The 18487-nt window shown below is 58.5% G+C and overlaps 1 protein-coding gene across 2 annotated transcripts in view; it reads left to right on the forward strand.

Annotated features, from left to right (window-relative positions):
* The window catches only part of IFT140 (intraflagellar transport 140), a 93035-nt gene that overhangs the window by 36245 nt on the left and 38303 nt on the right, over positions 1–18487 (forward strand). For both annotated transcript variants that reach the window (XM_051830267.2, XM_051830269.2), the window contains 4 exons: positions 562–692; positions 3141–3306; positions 6591–6722; positions 16523–16722. In XM_051830267.2, coding sequence (XP_051686227.2) covers positions 562–692; positions 3141–3306; positions 6591–6722; positions 16523–16722 — 629 coding nt within the window. The remainder of the gene's footprint in view (positions 1–561; positions 693–3140; positions 3307–6590; positions 6723–16522; positions 16723–18487) is intronic.

The following is an 18487-nucleotide window of genomic DNA, read 5'->3' on the forward strand; positions in this document are numbered from 1 at the left end:
CTCCAGGTCTCCCACGCGAGTACAGGGCCAAGCACTTGGGCATCTTCCACTGCTTTCCCAGCCAGAGCAGAGAGCTGGGTCGGAAGTGGAGTGGCTGGGACTCAAACCAGTGCCCATATGGGATGCCAGCACTGCATCCACGGTTCACTCCCCAAGTATGCGAAGGCACACCACATTCAGGTCCGAGGCAGGCCGAGAGAGATAGGAGCTCCATTCTGGCCTCTCGTGTGGGTAACAGGAACTTGGGCCATATTCTGGTGCCCCCCTGGCTCGTCAGCAGGGAGCTGGGTCAGAAGACAGGGCTCTACCCCAGGGATTCCACTGTGGCATGCAGGTGAGTGTCCCACGGTGTGTGTTAATCCACTTGACCACATTGCCCGCCCCTGGATGCACTTTCTTTGAATTTGCCTCTGAAATTGTAAAGTAGCAATTCCCGGAGTGTTACCGTAGAGCTGACGCCCGCTCGCGTTGCCAGCAGCACGCTCCCCTCCGCAGGCCAGAGTGGGTTCCTCACCCAGCGTCCTGACGCTGCCGCGAGCAGCCCTGCTTTCTCTTCCCCAGACTCACAGTGTTCCCGATTCCAAGATCTGCTTCTACGACGTGGAAATGGACACAGTGACTGTCTTGGACTTCAGGGCTGCACAGACGGGTCAGGGGGAGTCGCTGTCCTTCAGCCGACAGGAGAGCCACAAGTACGCTGGGGTCGGGCGGGCTGGGTTGCTGCTCCATTCCCAGGCAGGCCGCGGCTTGGTTACACTTCAGACTGCAGCGGCGATCACTGGGAAGGGCAGAAATTGCCACAGAAACACGCCAGGGCGGCCGGGGGGTGTTTGGGTCTTCAGTGTCCGACTTCCAAGTGAAAGGAGCTGGAATTAGTTGTGTGTAGACCTGAACCCCGGGAAGGGCTGTGGCCAGAGTGTCTGAAATGGCCTGGGAGTCCCAGGACAGGCTGACAGGGCAGCCTCCAAACCTGCCCTCGGCTGCCGGAGGCCTTTGTCTTGGTGCAGGTCTTGTTCCTGGGGAAATGGTCCCAGGCGGCCTCTGAGATGTGTGTCCACAGCTTCTCTGCTGCCAGGAGCCCCCTCCCAGAGCCTGGGGCACTTCTATGCAGCCCGTATTTTAGTCCGCGTAGAGTAGGGCTCTAAAGGGTCCTGGAGCGAGTCTGCTCTGTCGCGGGAGGAGCCGTGCGGCCGCTGTTCAGATTGGGCTTGTGTGCAGCAAGTACGTGCAGAACCGAAAAGAAGTGGAAGTCGTGGGGCTGGAGGAGTGGCTCAGGGAAAGCCCGGGAATTGAGTGTTAGTTCAGACAGAGCCTGGTTTATTCTCCGACTGCCGGAAGGTCCTTGCTGGGCCATCAGGCCGTCCCTCCACCACGTGCTCTTGTCCAGCTTAACTGAGTGCTCCATCCCCTCACACCACACCTTCATGCCCGGCCCCATGGCCTTTGCCTCCGCCCTCTGCTGGCCGCTCCCGTGGAACTGCCCAATTCTCTCTCCCACTTCAAGAGATGTCCTAGCCCCTCCCCACAGACACCTGGCTCGGCAGCACCACTCTGCTGAGCCACCCGAGACCGGCCGGTCCTTCCGCTGTGAGTCGTCTTTCACCGTGCTTGTCTCCTCTCCATGCCGCGCTCCTTGCTCTCCTTCCGGGGAGCAGCAGGCATCCTTCTGCCCATTCCACATCCCTCACCGGGCCAGTCTCGCTCCAGAGGAACTGACCTGTGTTACCTGCACTCCATGGGCTCTCAGAGGATGCCCAAGTAAGTGCCTGATGCTGTGCCTGTCCCAGCTGCCCGCCTTCCAGGTGCTGTTGGAGCAGGAGGTGGTGTCCGTGAGGGACACTGACTCCTTGGAGGGCAGGTGCTGTGCCTGCCCTGTGGTGACCATGCTGCCCAGGGGCGGCAGGTGAGGCTTGTGGGCACCCTCACCCAGGTGCCTGCCTTCTCACCTGTTCATCTTTTTTTTTTTTTTTTTTTTTGACCGGCAGAGTGGACAGTGAGAGAGAGAGACAGAGAGAAAGGTCTTCTTTGCCATTGATTCACCCTCCAATGGCCGCCACGGCCAGCGCACCACGCGGATCCGATGGTAGGAGCCAGGTACTTATCCTGGTCTCCCATGGGGTGCAGGGCCCAAGCACTTGGGCCATCCTACACTGCACTTCCCTGGCCACAGCAGAGAGCTGGCCTGGAGGAGGGGCAACCGAGACAGAATCCGGCGCCCCGAGTGGGACTAGAACTCGGTGTGCCGGCGCCACTAGGCGGAGGATTAGCCTAGCGAGCCGCAGCACCGGCCTCACCTGTTCATCTTGTCTCCATACAGCACTTCACCGAGTTCTGAGCCCACAAAACAGACTTTGAGAGATGAGAGAGAGCAGGGCAGAGTGGGCACGGTCACCTAGGTCCCCTGACTCAGCCACAGTATGATACCTGCAGTGGGTGTGCCGTCCACTGCCAGGGGCCCACCAATTCTGGGAAAGAAGGACCCTGAGGGGGGGGCAGGACCCTCTCTACACCTCCAGGCTCAAAGCATCCAGGGGCTCTACTGTGCTCTTGTAGACTGAAAGGCAGTGAGACGAGAGAGAGTCTTCTGTCTGCTCCCAGAGGACCACAACAGACAGGAGCCCGGAACGCCGTCTGGGTCTCCATGTAGGTGCAGGGGCCGACCGTCTGCCGGCTTCCCAGGCACATCAGTAGGAACCTGGATTGGAAGCAAAGCAGCCAAGATTGAAACGGGTGCTCCGGTATGGCGTGCCAGCATTGCAAGTAGGCGCTTTAGCCTGCTGCACCACAACGCCATCCCCTCAACCCATATTGTAAATTAGAGTGTGTTCTACAATACCAGTGAAAATACCAAAGACCTTCTTCTCAGATACAGAAAAATAATGCTGAAAATCATGTGGCAACACAGGAGACCTCAAATAGCTAGACAATCATACAGGACAAAAACAAAGCCAGAGGCGTCACAATACCAGATTTCAAAACCGCCTGGTGCTGGTACAGAAACAGGTGGAGGGTGTGTTCCGATGGGACACCTGGAAACACGGGTCCCAAAGTGCCCCCAGCAGCCAGGCCCCTCTTGAGTTTGTGTGGGAGGCAGCACAGTGCTCGTCTCAGTGGTGGAGATGGGTCTTCCTCTCTTGTAGGAACCACCTCTTTGCGAACGAGAAACTGAGGAACCACGTGCCTGTGAACCATTTCTGGGATCAGAGTGAGCCCAGGCTTTTCGTGTGTGAGGCCGTGCAGGTGACGCCGGGCACCCAGCCGCAGCCGACAGAGAAGCCCCACACCGAGGACGGCGCCGACCCCATGGTACTGCTCTGCTGGGCCACCTTGGTGTTTAGAAGCCTATGGCTGTCCCCAGGCGTAAGATGCACATGGCTGGTTTATGGGGACTCGTGTGCAGTGGGCCTCTCCCTGATGACCACTGAGCAGTTACGGAAAGAAAGCGGCTTCTGTAAATTCATGCTTGTGCTCTGATCCTTCTTTAAAGTACTTTTTTTTTTTTTTTTTTGGACAGAATGGACAGTGAGAGAGACAGAGAGAAAGGTCTTCCTTTGCCGTTGGTTCACCCCGCAATGGCCGCTGCGGCCGGCACACCGTGCTGATCTGAAGCCAGGAGCCAGGTGCTTCCTCCTGGTCTCCCATGGGGTGCAGGGCCCAAGCACTTGGGCCATCCTCCACTGCACTCCCTGGCCACAGCAGAGAGCTGGACTGGAAGAGGAGCAGCCGGGACAGAATCCAGCGCCCTGACTGGGACTAGAACCTGGGGTGCTGGCGCCACAGGTGGAGGATTAGCCTATTGAGCCACAGTGCCGGCCTTAAAGTACATTTTTTTTTAAAGATTTATTTATTTATTTGAAAGAGTTAGAGAGAGAGGCCTTCCATCCACTGGTTCACTCCCCAGTTGGCAGCAATGGCCAGAGCTGTGCCGATCTGAAACCAAGAGCAAGGAGCTTCTTCTGGGTCTCCCATGCCAGTGCAGGGGCCCAAGGACTTGGGTTATCTTCCGCTTTCCCAGGCCATAGCAGAGAGCTGGACCGGAAGTGGAGCAACTGGGACTCGAACCAGCCCTCATATGGGATGCTGGCACCACAGATGTGGCTCTACCTGCTTTGCCACGGTGCCGGCCCACAGTTATTCCATTTTTTACAAAGACTTATTTATTATTTGTCAGAGTGACAGAAAAAGAGAGATCTACCATCTTTTGGTTTAGTCTCCAGATGTCTGCAATAGCTGAGTTTGGGTTGGTGAAAGCCAGGAGCCAGGAACTCCATCCGGCTCTCCCCTGTTGGTGGCAGGAGCTCAAGTACTTGGGTTGTCAGCCAGCTGCCTTCTGGGTGCACTGGCAGGAAGCTGGTCAGGGCAGAGCAGCCAGGACACAGAGCTCTCGGTATGGGAAGCCGGCATTGCAGGGGCCTGACCCTTGCAACGCAGCACGGGCCCAGTGGTCCCTTCTGAGAACCCAAGTGCCACTGTCCTCTGAGGTTTGCAGCCGCGCTGGCTTCCGTGTCATGTTGGGTTCTGTGGTCTGCTGTGCGTGGCTCCCCCTGCTGTGCAGAGCCCCTGCTGTGAGCGCATCCCGCAGCTGAGTCGCCAGGCAGTTTGTCCATCTTTCAGCCTGTTCCTCGACCTCAGACAAGTCAAAACCCCACCAGAGGAGCTTCCTCGCCTTGGCCGCCGCCCTCAGTGCACGCTGCCGACTGCAGTGGGGTCTCCCACCTCCATGCCCCTGAACCTGACGCCGGGCCCTGTCTCTGACTCTGCCCCAGACCTGTGTCTTGCACAGACATTGGCCATGAAGGCTCAGCGATATGCCTCTGTCGCCCACTCGCCGTGAATGAGTGTGCATGGGACCCTCACACGGGTCAGGAGGGTAGCCAGCCCCAAGATTCCGGAACTTCCCCGAATGCAGCAGCGAGTGTTTGGACTGGACCCCGGGGTCATCCGCAGTCAGGGTGGGCACCTGCTTTCCAGCCGCGGACCCAGTCCCTGGATCTGGAAACGGAGCTTCGCCCAGGCGGCCTCCCTGTCTCGGGATGAGAGAAGCAGAGGCCTTGCCGGGGCCTGGTCCGAGGCAGGTGCTGCAAGGCGCCACGAGTGCAGCAGAGTTACCATGCAGGAGAAGGCAGGCCGCCGGCGGCCGGTCCTGGCTCACACGCAGTCTCCAGGAAAGGCCGTGCGGGGCGTCCCCTTCTCGCTTCCTGGGGACTGTGAGCCTCACCTGCTCTGGATCCAGCCCTGTGACAGAGCCACCACAGCCCGGGGCTCTTTGTGGCATCTTCCCTACTTCAGAGCTGAGGGGAGCATCCTTGGCCTTGTTGCTGCTGGTGTTTTTGAAATAAGAGTTTTCAAAACTGACAGGGGAGACCCTTCTTTACTTACTCTTTTAAGGTTTATGTGGTTTATTTGAAAGAATTAGAGGGAGAGCCGGAGAGAGGTCTTCCATCTGCTGGTTCACTCCCCAAATGGCTGAAAGGTCCAGAAGGACCAGTCCAAAGCCAGGAGCCAGGAGCTGCTTCTGGGTCTCTCACATGGGTGTCGGGGGCCCAGGCACTTGGGCCATCTTCTGATGCTTTCCCAGGAGCATCAGCAAGGGGGCTGGATCAGAAGTGGAGCAGCCGGGACTCAAACTGGTGTCCGTGTGGGATGCTGGCGTTGCAGGCAGTGGCTTTGCCCACTGTGCCACAGTGCTGGCCTCACTTCTAAAATTTTTAGTTATTTTATTTGAAGGGCAGAGTGACACAGAGAAACGGAGAAAGAGCTTCTGTCCCCTGGTTTACTGCCTAAATGCCCACAACAGCCATAGCTAGGCCAATGTGAAACCAGGAGCCAGGAACTCTGTCCCGGTCTCCCACGTGGGTGGCAGAGCCCCAAGTACTTGGGCCGTCTTCCATTGCCTTCCCAGGGAACTGGATCAGAAGCTGGACTGAGTCAAACCCCAGGCACTCAGACGGGACGGAGGCGTCCCGCGCAGTGTCTTCGCTGCCTGCCCAGCGCCTGTCCTCAGAGCTTACAGCGGGAAGCTCTGCTGCATCTGTCCCCAGCCCAGCGTGGGCGGCCACTCTGCTACAGGAAGTCAGTCGCAGGGCCGCTAGCGCGGCACAGCCGGTGAAGCCACCACCTGTCACACAGCGTCCCGTGTGCGCGACAGATCAAGTCCTAGCTTCTCCATTTCCAATCCGGCTCCCTGCTAATGTGCCTGGGAAGGCAGTGAATGATAACCCAAGTGCCTGGTTCCCTGCACCCACGTGGGAGACCTGGAAGAAGCTCCTGGCTCCTGACTTTGGCCTGGTCCAGCTCTGGCCATTGCGGCCTTTGAGGAGTGAGCCAACGGAACCTCTCGCTCTCTCTCTCTCTCTCTCTCTCTCTCTCTAACTCTGCCTTTCCAATAAATAAATAAATCTTAAAAAAAAAAAGAAAAGTTTCTCAGAATGTTCCAGAGACCGCGCACAGCTGCGGCGTTTCCTTCAGGTCGACACGTTGGGTTTTCTGAAGCGGGCAGACGTGAGGACCTCCGAGGGGGGTGTCACCTGTGAGTGCTGTCCACAGTGGAAGATGCCAGGAAGCAAACCGGCGTTTCCGTTCTGTCGCAGGCAGAGGTGATGATTCTGTCCTTCTTCGTGTCGGAGGAACACGGCTTCCTGCTGCATGACAGCTTCCCCCTGCCTCCCAGCTGCCAGGCGCTCCTCGGGATGGAGGTGCCCCACTACTACTTCACCAGGAAGGTGCGCGTTCCCGACCCTGCACAGGTGTTGTCTGTCCCCCCTGCCCACTACTACGTCACCAGGAAGGTGCGCGTTCCCGACCCTGCACAGGTGTTGTCTGTCCCCCCTGCCCACTACTACGTCACCAGGAAGGTGCGCGTTCCCGACCCTGCACAGGTGTTGTCTGTCCCCCCTGCCCACTACTACGTCACCAGGAAGGTGCGCGTCCCCGACCCTGCACAGGTGTTGTCTGTCCCCCTGCCCACTACTGCTTCACCAGGAAGGTGCGCGTTCCCGACCCTGCACAGGTGTTGTCTGTCCCCCTGCCCACTACTGCTTCACCAGGAAGGTGTGTGTTCCCGACCCTGCACAGGTGTTTTCTGTCCCCCCTTGCTCCTCGGGGCTCCTCCATGTCTGCAGGCCCCGAAGGCCCAGTCAGCCAGGTTGCCTGGAATCCCGGCCAGCACAAGGCCCCCGTGTGGTTTTTAACCTCGGGGCGGGGGCAGCGGAGCCCCTGGCCGTGGCTCTGCCAGACTCAGGCCCTTGGCTTTTCTCTGGAGGCCGTTGCTGCCACTGTTCAGCTTTTCCCTCTTGTTTTTCTTGTAAATCCTACCTGCTTTTTAGTAATCACATATTCCGGTATTTACTGTAGTAAATTTAAAAACTACAAATAAAGGAATAAAGACGAGAGGCAACACAAACCCTAATCCCACCCCGAGGGCCACTGAGAAGGGGCTGCTGCCCCCCTGAGCTATGGGCACAAGCACCTCCATGTTTGTCCCTGGTTCTTGCCCCCACAGAGGCATAAACAGTGCATATGCGAGAGCGGGATTGATTTATAGGAAGCGAATGTGCCTTCCCACCTGAGTGTGGCCCACCCTGCCCAGAGGGATGCCCGGCGTGAGGGCCACAGAGCTGCCTGTGGGCGAGGATGTTGGAGAGGTCAGAGAAGGACCCTTAAGCCAGGTCCAGACGGCAGAAAGCCAGAGAGAGGAGTTCCCCTGTGTAGCAGTCACTTTGGTGGGGTAGGGAGTGGTCCCCTAATTGAGTACACAAACCAGGCAGGGTCGGGTGGAGTTGAGTGTGAGTGGGGCTTTCTGGGAGTTTGATGGCGCCCCTACATGGAGCTTAATTCCCGCGTGGCCGTCATGGCGTCTCCTCCTCCCTGTCTGAGCTGGGACACAGAGCAAGGAGAGAAAGACATACTGGGTGACATGGAAGGAGGGTGGAGTCGGGGTGCAGGCTGGAGGCAGGGACTGTTAGGAACATCTCCCAGTTTGACTTCCTGCCGGACCCCTGACCCCTGCCTGCTCCCCGGTGGCACCTGCAGGCCAGTCACGCAGGCATGAATGTTTTTGCTTTATTTTTGGTAGAGTGGCATCATTTCAGTGTACACGTTCATGCACCCCAACTGAGTTATGTTGAACAAATTACTTTCTTTAGCTGGAACTCAGTCTCCTGTTCCCCCAGCAGCCTGGTGTTGGTGTGCGGGGTGTGTGTGTGCCTGAGGCGCGACCCTGCCGAGACACAGGCCGCTGCAGGCGAGGAGTAGCCGCTCCGTGTGCTCCACTGACCACGGTTCTCGCTCGAAGGAACCCTGGGGATCCCTCTGTCACATTCTCAGCCCAGAACCCCCCAGCCCCCGGGCCGCCAGCTGCTTCTGGGCTGGGCTGCCAGAAGCCCCACGGGTGCTTTCCTGCAGGCTGCATCCCTGGGGTCCGGGGTGCAGCCTTCCCTGGACGCATGGTTGTCTGTCTAAGCAGACCAGACTTAGCTGGGTCCACGTACCTGGTATTTTTGGCTTTTCCATAAGGGTGGTAAGATCAATTATTTTTTATTTATTTATTTTTTGCTCGGGATCACCTTGGCTACTCTGGATCTTTTTTGATTTCCATATGAGTTATTTTTTAAAGATAGTTACAGAGAGTTGGAGAGGGAGAGGTGTCTTCCATCTGCTGGTTCACTCCCCAAATGGCCACAATGGCCGGAGCTGAAATGATCTGAAGCCAGGAGCTTCTTCCAGGTCTCCTATGCAGATGCAGGGGCCCAAGGACTTGGGCCATCTTCTGCTGTTTTCCCAGGCAACAGCAGAGAGCAGGATCAAACCAGTGCCCATATAGGATGCTGGCGCTTCAGGCCAGGGCTTTAATCCTGCTATGCCACTGTGCCGGCCCCAGTAAAATCAATCTTAAAAACTCACTCCTGGAGCCGGCACTGTGGCACAGTGAGTTAATGCGCTGGCCTGAAGCGCCAGCATCCCATATGGGCACTGGTTCGTGACCCGGCTGCTTCACTTCCGATCCAGCTCTCTGCCATGGCCTGGGAAAGTAGTGGAAGACGGCCCAGGTCCTTGGGCCCCTGCACCCACGTGGGAGACCTGGAAAAACTGGCTCCTGGCTTCAGATCAGCACAGCTCCAGTTGTTGCAGCCAATTGGGGAGTGAACCAGCGGATGGAAGACCTCTCCCTCTCCCTCTCCCTCTCCCTCTCCCTCTCCCTCTCCCTCTCCCTCTCCCTCTCCCTCTCCCCCTCCCCCTCTCCCTCTCCCTCTCCCTCTCCCTCTCCCTCTCCCCCTCCCTCTCCCTCTCCCCCTCCCTCTCTCCCCCTCCCCCTCTCCCTCTCCCCCTCCCTCTCCCCCTCCCTCTCTCCCCTCCCCCTCCCCCTCTCCCTCCCTCTCCCCCTCCCCCTCCCCCTCTCCCCCACCCTCTCCCCCACCTTCTCTCCCTCCCCCTCCCCCTCTCCCCCTCTCCCTCCCCCTCTCCCCCTCCTCCTTCGCTTCCCCCTCCCCCTCTCCCTTTCCCTCTCCCTCTGTAACTCTTTTTTTTAAAAAAACTCATTCCTTGCTTTTCTAGCTTCCTAAAGTTAGCTTGTGTTACTTTTTCAACAAAGGTGCAGGTCCGAGGAGGAGGGGGAGGGCAGACACGGTCACATGCAGCCACCCCCTGCATGCCACAGGGGCTGAGGCCAACCATCCAGTCAGGGGCAGGCGGACAGGCCCCATCCAGGCTTTCCCTGGGCTGTAATTGACTTTAATAGGATTTGCGTAAAGGGTATGGGTAGGGGAGCTGCCCCTGGTTAGTGACCATTCCTTGAGCTGGCAAATGCAGGTTTGGCATCTGGAGCTCTGCGGGAGCCTCCTGGGCAGTGAAACAAGCGAGGCTGTGGACGGACAGTTCTGATGCCCCGGTCACTGCAGAGCCGTTGAGGCTCAGCCAGCAGGGACTGGCGTGTGAGCAGTTTCTGTACAACACTCTCCTTGTGGTAAAAATCCTTACGAAGACTGGGAAAGTGTTCGTGTGTTTTGGCGAATTCAGGGAGTCCCTCTGGGTGTGGCTCCTGCTGGTCTCCTGGGCGAGCAGGTGAGCGCCTCCGACTGGCATCTTTCTACCTCACGCTCGTCTGGGGTCTTCGCGCGGTTCGTATCTCAGAATTGAGGACTCAGAGTTGTACGTTCTTCCTTGGAGTTCTTTCCTGTTGCTTTCACACTGCGGGTTTTGTCTCCCACATTGCTGTGGATGCCGTGTTCCTACCATAATCCATGCACCCTCAGGGCTGTGGAGAGGGGCCCTGTGCTGTGGGTGTGAGTGCACCCTCAGGGCTGTGGAGAGGGGCCCTGTGCTGTGGGTGTGAGTGCACACTCAGCTGTGGAGAGGGGCCCTGTGCTGTGGGTGTGAGTGCACCCTCAGGGCTGTGGAGAGGGGCCCTGTGCTGTGGGTGTGAGTGCACACTCAGGGCTGTGGAGAGGGGCCCTGTGCTGTGGGTGTGAGTGCACCCTCAGGGCTGTGGAGAGGGGCCCTGTGCTGTGGGTGTGAGTGCACACTCAGCTGTGGAGAGGGGCTCTGTGCTGTGGGTGTGAGTGCACCCTCAGGGCTGTGGAGAGGGGCCCTGTGCTGTGGGTGTGAGTGCACCCTCAGGGCTGTGGAGAGGGGCCCTGTGCTGTGGGTGTGAGTGCACCCTCAGGGCTGTGGAGAGGGGCCCTGTGCTGTGGGTGTGAGTGCACCCTCAGGGCTGTGGAGAGGGGCCCTGTGCTGTGGGTGTGAGTGCACCCTCAGGGCTGTGGAGAGGGGCCCTGTGCTGTGGGTGTGAGTGCACCCTCAGGGCTGTGGAGAGGGGCCCTGTGCTGTGGGTGTGAGTGCACCCTCAGGGCTGTGGAGAGGGGCCCTGTGCTGTGGGTGTGAGTGCACACTCAGCTGTGGAGAGGGGCCCTGTGCTGTGGGTGTGAGTGCACCCTCAGGGCTGTGGAGAGGGGCCCTGTGCTGTGGGTGTGAGTGCACCCTCAGGGCTGTGGAGAGGGGCCCTGTGCTGTGGGTGTGAGTGCACCCTCAGGGCTGTGGAGAGGGGCCCTGTGCTGTGGGTGTGAGTGCACACTCAGGGCTGTGGAGAGGGGCCCTGTGCTGTGGGTGTGAGTGCACACTCAGGGCTGTGGAGAGGGGCCCTGTGCTGTGGGTGTGAGTGCACACTCAGGGCTGTGGAGAGGGGCCCTGTGCTGTGGCTGTGAGTGCACACTCAGCTGTGGAGAGGGGCCCTGTGCTGTGGCTGTGAGTGCACCCTCAGGGCTGTGGAGAGGGGCCCTGTGCTGTGGGTGTGAGTGCACCCTCAGGGCTGTGGAGAGGGGCCCTGTGCTGTGGGTGTGAGTGCACCCTCAGGGCTGTGGAGAGGGGCCCTGTGCTGTGGGTGTGAGTGCACCCTCAGGGCTGTGGAGAGGGGCCCTGTGCTGTGGGTGTGAGTGCACCCTCAGGGCTGTGGAGAGGGGCCCTGTGCTGTGGGTGTGAGTGCACCCTCAGGGCTGTGGAGAGGGGCCCTGTGCTGTGGGTGTGAGTGCACACTCAGCTGTGGAGAGGGGCCCTGTGCTGTGGGTGTGAGTGCACACTCAGGGCTGTGGAGAGGGGCCCTGTGCTGTGGGTGTGAGTGCACACTCAGGGCTGTGGAGAGGGGCCCTGTGCTGTGGGTGTGAGTGCACCCTCAGGGCTGTGGAGAGGGGCCCTGTGCTGTGGGTGTGAGTGCACCCTCAGGGCTGTGGAGAGGGGCCCTGTGCTGTGGGTGTGAGTGCACACTCAGGGCTGTGGAGAGGGGCCCTGTGCTGTGGGTGTGAGTGCACACTCAGGGCTGTGGAGAGGGGCCCTGTGCTGTGGCTGTGAGTGCACACTCAGCTGTGGAGAGGGGCCCTGTGCTGTGGCTGTGAGTGCACACTCAGCTGTGGAGAGGGGCCCTGTGCTGTGGGTGTGAGTGCACCCTCAGGGCTGTGGAGAGGGGCCCTGTGCTGTGGGTGTGAGTGCACCCTCAGGGCTGTGGAGAGGGGCCCTGTGCTGTGGGTGTGAGTGCACACTCAGGGCTGTGGAGAGGGGCCCTGTGCTGTGGGTGTGAGTGCACACTCAGGGCTGTGGAGAGGGGCCCTGTGCTGTGGGTGTGAGTGCACACTCAGGGCTGTGGAGAGGGGCCCTGTGCTGTGGGTGTGAGTGCACACTCAGCTGTGGAGAGGGGCTCTGTGCTGTGGGTGTGAGTGCACCCTCAGGGCTGTGGAGAGGGGCCCTGTGCTGTGGGTGTGAGTGCACCCTCAGGGCTGTGGAGAGGGGCCCTGTGCTGTGGGTGTGAGTGCACCCTCAGGGCTGTGGAGAGGGGCCCTGTGCTGTGGGTGTGAGTGCACACTCAGCTGTGGAGAGGGGCTCTGTGCTATGGGTGTGAGTGCACACTCAGGGCTGTGGAGAGGGGCCCTGTGCTGTGGGTGTGAGTGCACACTTGGGTTCTTCCTGGAAACTGGACTACGTGATGCAGGTGTCGCAGCCTCCTTGAGTTACTGTCACGTCTCTGTCTCCCGTCTTGAAATCCCTTCCTCCTGCGTTCCGTCTGCCACTTCCCTGTGCTGCCATTTCTGCTTAGGCTGCCCACTGTGACGATGTTTGCTGGACGTCTCTGTCACTGTGTAGGGTGACCACGTCTTCAGCAGAGCTCAGCAGGGACCCGTCCCTGTCACCCTGGACATTGGACTCGAGCAGCTGTCACTTGTGTCGTCATGGAGAAGTCTCTGAGCCCCGTGTTTGTGGTCTGGGGAGGGCATGACCTGTCAGCCTTTAGGGCGCTGGTGAGAAGCTGCCCCCCGGGCTGTCCTGGGGCCGGCTCTCAGAGGCCTCATCCTAGCTTCTCAGCTCTGCGGCCCACAGGTGGAGAGGGGTTGGTGAGAACACAGCACCCACTCCTGCACCATGTGGCTGCGGCTGCAGCACAGGACGGACTGGCCCCCTCTCCCAGGGCTGGGATAGGGCCCCAGCCTGGGCCGTGGCAGGGGAGAGGGCAGGATGGATGTGAGAATTCTGAGTGCTGAACAGGGAGCTGGGTCCTCAGACCCACGCCACAGCAGCGTCGTCTGTGGGAAGTCGGGCTGCTTGCTCACCGTTTATGAACCCAGCAGGCAGGAGCTTGGCATGTGGGTTTGCCAACAGTTGCCTGCTCAGCGCAGAATTTGCCCAGAGCTGTGGGGAGCAGCTCGGACTAGACTAAGTTACTGGAATTAAGACTTATTCTATGCACCTGCTCTCCCACAATATGGCGCTGGGAGAGAAGAAAACAGCTTCTACACAGCTGCCTCCAGTTCAACCAATAAACTGTAGGACTTGCTCCTGATTGGAGGAGAGCAGCGTGCTCGGCGTGTGGGCAGCCAAGTTGGGATTGGCGGAGGAGGACTATAAAGGAGGAGAGAGACGGCATGCACCAGGAACATCTAAGGGGAACATCTAAGGGGAACATCTAAGGGGAACACCTGTGCAGCCCCCGAGAGAGCCAGCCGGCGGAGTGCCGCTCCCCTGCGGAAGTGGGGAATGTGGCCAGGGGGAACCGCCCTTCCACGGAGGTGGAAGGGACAGTAGCCAACCCGGGAAGAACCAGCAGCAAACCCGGGGAGGGCCGAGCAGACAGAAGAACAGCGCAGGGTCCTGTGTCGTTCCTCCACGAAGAGGGGGAGCGACATAATGGTGCCGTGACTCGGATATGAAGCCTAGGCAGGGCTTAGTGTCGTTCCTCCACGAAGAGGGGGAGCGACATAATGGTGCCGTGACTCGGATAGGAAACCTAGGAGGGAAGAAGCAGGAAAATACCGGAGAGAGAGACTAGAAGAGCCTAGGGGAAAGCCGGATGAGAAAGGTGCCGGAAGAAGCTATTGAAAGCCTAGGCATAGACTCGGATACGGACCGTGGGAAAGAAGTTAGGATTTAAAGTGAAAGCAAGAAGAAACTTAGACTCAGATACGGACTGCAGGTTGAAAGTGAAAGTGAAACCTATAAGAAACTTAGACTTGGATACGGACTGTGGGGAGAGGCCAGGAGAAATGAGGGAGGAATATTGTTGGAAGAAAACTTAGGGAAACATACCGGGTAGAGAAAAATGTTAGGGAGGATGAAGCCGCGAGTGCAGGCCGAGGCGAAGACTTAAGCCAGCTTGGAATTCTTCAAGTCAGCCCGGGGAGCAAAAGGCGAAAATCTGGAACCAGAGGCAGAGATGTGGGCCGCCAGGTTGGAATTCGCCAGGTTAGTCCGGGGAACTTGGACTGAATGCCGGTGGTGGCGGAAACATTCGCGGAAGCCGCCGCGTGCAGAGAGAGCACGGGGCGTGAATAGATAGGGAACGCGGGGCTGGCGCGAGGCCGTGGCGCGGGCTGAAGCGGCTCAGAGCCGGAAAGCCGCCGAGAAGCAGCCTCGGGGCGGGCGCCGGGAAGCCGCGGGGATAAGAGAAACAGAAGTTTAGAAGTAAAATGAGAGAAATAGGAATGCTGGAAGATAGAAGTAAAATGAGAGAAATAGGAATGTTGGCAGACAGAAGTAAAATGGGAGAAATAGGAATGCCCGGAGATAGAGAAATAGAGAAATAGAAAGGCCTCCCCACAATACTGCAATGAGAAGGCTTGGATTCGGTCTGCCTGATTAGTGAGGCGATGAGCACCTGCGGGCGGCTAGCAGCTTATGCGCCGCAGGTCACCGAAGACAGGCACGAATTAACATCAATATGGCCTCCCCACAATACTGCAATGAGAAGGCTTGGATTCGGTCTGCCTGATTAGTAAGGCGGTAAGCACCAGCAGGCGGCTCGACCAGAGTATGAGCTGCAGGTCACCGAAGATAGGCACGAATCAACACCAATAAGCCTCCCCACAATATGGCAATGAGAAGGCTTGGGTTCGGTTTGCCTGATAGGGCTTGTAAGCACCTGCAGGCAGAGCAGAGCATGCGCTGCAGGGCACCGAACACAGGCACGCATCAGCGCCTAAAAACCTCCTCACAACATGGCGAAGAGAGGACCCGGATTCGGTTTGCCTGATTGATAGGACTTGTAAGAACCTGTGGCAACTCTAGCAAGTAGAGCAGAGTGTGTGCCGCGGGACACCGAAGACAGGCGCGTATCAACGCCAAAAATAAAAAGAAAGGGGGATCTGTGGGGAGCAATTCGGACTGGACTAAGTTACTGGAATTAAGACTTATTCTATGCACCTGCTCTCCCACAATATGGCGCTGGGAGAGAAGAAAACAGCTTCTACACAGCTGCCTCCAGTTCAACCAATAAACTGTAGGACTTGCTCCTGATTGGAGGAAAGCAGCGTGCTCGGTGTGTGGGCAGCCGAGTTGGGATTGGCGGAGGAGGACTATAAAGGAGGAGAGAGACGGCATGCACCGGGAACATCTAAGGGGAACATCTAAGGGGAACACCTGTGCAGCCCCCGAGAGAGCCGGCCGGCAGAGTGCCGCTCCCCTGCGGAAGTGGGGAATGTGGCCAGGGGGAACTGCCCTTCCACGGAGGTGGAAGGGACAGTAGCCAACCCGGGAAGAACCAGCAGCAAACCCGGGGAGGGCCGAGCAGACGAAAGAACAGCGCAGGGTCCTGTGTCGTTCCTCCACGAAGAGGGGGAGCGACAAGAGCCTGCTGCCTGGCTGGTCCTGTTTTGTGGCGTGGGCCTTGCACCCTGGGCTGCCTCAGAGGCTGGGCTGTGCTCTGTGCTGGGCCCTCCACACCTAGGCCTGACAAATCCGCCTGTTTCGGAAGTGCTTCCCAGGCCGCAGTCTGTGTGGGAAGGGGCCGTGGGACCTGCAGCTGGCAGGCCTTCCCTTCGAGAAGTGGTGGGTCAGCAGCAGGTGTGAAGCCGGCGACATGCCCAAGCATGACGGTCCCTCTTCCCCGGGGTCAGAGTAGGGCAGCCAGGGCTGGGCCTGGAGGTGGTGCCAGCAGCTCCTGCCTCTCTCAGGTGGGCTCAGGGCTGACAGGACGGCTGCCTCTTAGGAGCTCATATCTCAAGGTATGCCAGCTGTAGACAGACACCCAGATGAGGATGTTGGCCCAGCACACTGTGCACCATGTGCTGTTCGTCAGGACCCCGTGCAACACCTCTTCTCCTTCTGGGCCCGGGAGGGGGCAGATCACTAGATTGAGGGCTCTTGAAAAGCAATGGAGTTGTTAACCCAGGTCATCGTTTGGGAAAGTTGTTAGTTGTAGGAGACCTCACAGGTACTATGCATGTCTGACTTGGTGGTCTACCACTCATGAAAAGTCTTTGTGGTTCACAGAGCGGCCTGGGAGATGGAGTATCGTGTTTAACAGCTGAAGACTTGATGTCGCGTCTCACCCAGTCCCCACACGTCAGCCCTTAGTTCCCCCTGGTCTCAGCCAGAGCCAGAGCTGCAGTCGCCTGCAGTGACCCTGCGTGTCTCCGTTGCTGGGCAAGGGCTTCAAGGCCACGTCTGTCTGTGGACCTGGACTCCCTGCCTCACGATGTGGACCAAGAGCACGGGTGCCGTGTCGCCTTGTGCCTGAACTGACCGGTGAATGGGGCCCTTTGTCTTTTAGCCCGGAGAAGCAGACAAAGAAGACAGGGCGGATTCGGGATGTCACTGCACGCCCCAGATGGTGGTCAGGAGGCCCCTGCGGGACTTTGTGGGGCTGGAGGACTGCGACAAGCCCACTCGGGACGCCGTGCTCAACTTCAGCTTCTCTGTCACGGTCGGAGACATGGATGAAGCTTTCAGATCCATCAAACTCATCAAGAGGTAAGGATTCCCCGCCCCGAGTCGTTAAGGGCACTGGGCCACCTTTTGGCCCCTCAGCTTCCTGTAGGCCTTTCTTCTAAACTAGATGACTGAATCATTGGCTCTTCGGTGACCACGTGATCGTGGGGAGGTTCGTGGTGTTCCAGCTCAGTGGAGTGCTGCCAGCACGGAGGGTGTGCTGTGCTGCACACCTGGGCATAGGAAGCCTGGAACCGGGTTCTTGGCCTCTTGGGCTGTGGTTGACTGTTCTGATTTATTTTAATGTGCTCTTGATGCTTCTTGTCAGACGCGTTACAGTTGTAGAATGTTGCCAAAACCTGTTCCTCAGGGGTAATTGCTCCTGAACAGAAACATTTGATAAAGGCAAACACTGAACATTACGAGAGGCCTGGCCATCAGCATGCTCTCGTGAGAGCAGCCGGGAGTTCTGTGTGAGAGCGTTTGGCAGATTGTAATTTACCAAGGGGAGACAAAGCGCTGAAGAGTGACGGTGACGCGGGAGGGAAGCTGTGCCTGCCGTGAGCCCTGCGCCCTTTCCGTGACGGTCTCTGTGACAGCGAGTGCGTGCCCTGTTCCGTTGTCTTCCTGAGACCGGCCAGCCCTCTGCTCCATCCAGAAAGGCCTTTCCCACACCGGCCAGGGTTCTGGAAACGAGCCAGGGAGACTTTGCAATTAGCATAAATGCGATCGCGACTGTACTGACCACATGGCCAATTTCAGCGCTGTAGTGGATATTTATTTAGCTGTGTGCATGATGCCGTGTCTTAATTACTCCATTTTTCTTTTAAAAGTTTGCAGTATTCTTTTGTTCCATTGTTCTTTGATGCTTATCAGAGGAATGACAGTAAAATCCCTTGTAAGAAAAAAGCCGAGCGGGAGGCAAGTGAGAGGAGGATGTGGGTGTCCATGGGCTGACCGTGCACGGGAAGCTGGCTGTTCCGGTGCCGCGTGCTGGGTGTCAGGAATGGCCAGGCTGCAGTGGCTTTTCAGTCATGGTTAGTTGTGGTGTTTGAAAGCACTGACCATTCACCATTGATTCTGACAGATCATTCAGACAACCGCCTGGAGCAGGGTGGGGCTCTGAGTGCTAGAGGCCTGCCCAGTGCCCTTTAACTGAGCGCCTGGCACCAGCCGGAGGGTGGAAGGCAGCAAAGCAAGACGTTACGAGGAGCAGTGGTGGCCTGGGTCTCACTCCTGGCTCCGGGCCTTACCCATCAGCACCAGTGTCAGTCTGTTCTTCTTCTTTTTTTTTTTTTTTTTTTTTTTTGACAGGCAGAGTGGACAGTGAGAGAGAGAGAGAGACAGAGAGAAAGGTCTTCCTTTTTGCCGTTGGTTCACCCTCCAATGGCCGCCGCGGCCGGCGCGCTGCGGCTGGCGCACCGCGCTGATCCAATGGCAGGAGCCAGGAGCCAGGTGCTTTTCCTGGTCTCCCATGGGATGCAGGGCCCAAGCACCTGGGCCATCCTCCACTGCACTCCCTGGCCACAGCAGAGGGCTGGCCTGGAAGAGGGGCAACCGGGACAGAATCCGGAGCCCCGACCGGGACTAGAACCCGGTGTGCCGGCGCCGCTAGGCGGAGGATTAGCCTAGTGAGCCGCGGCGCCGGCCAGTCTGTTCTATTAGAAGCCAGAAATGGTCCTGCCTCCCAGTGACCCAGGTCAGGCGTGGCCTAGTCAAGGGAGACGTCCAGGCTGGGAACCAAGGCCATGCTTTCAGTGGTGGTTGGGCAGCCCTGAGGTCCAGGTTCTGGGCTCTGGGCCGCAGG

The sequence above is a fragment of the Oryctolagus cuniculus genome, chromosome 19 (assembly GCF_964237555.1).
Source record: "Oryctolagus cuniculus chromosome 19, mOryCun1.1, whole genome shotgun sequence".
NCBI lineage: Eukaryota > Metazoa > Chordata > Mammalia > Lagomorpha > Leporidae > Oryctolagus > Oryctolagus cuniculus.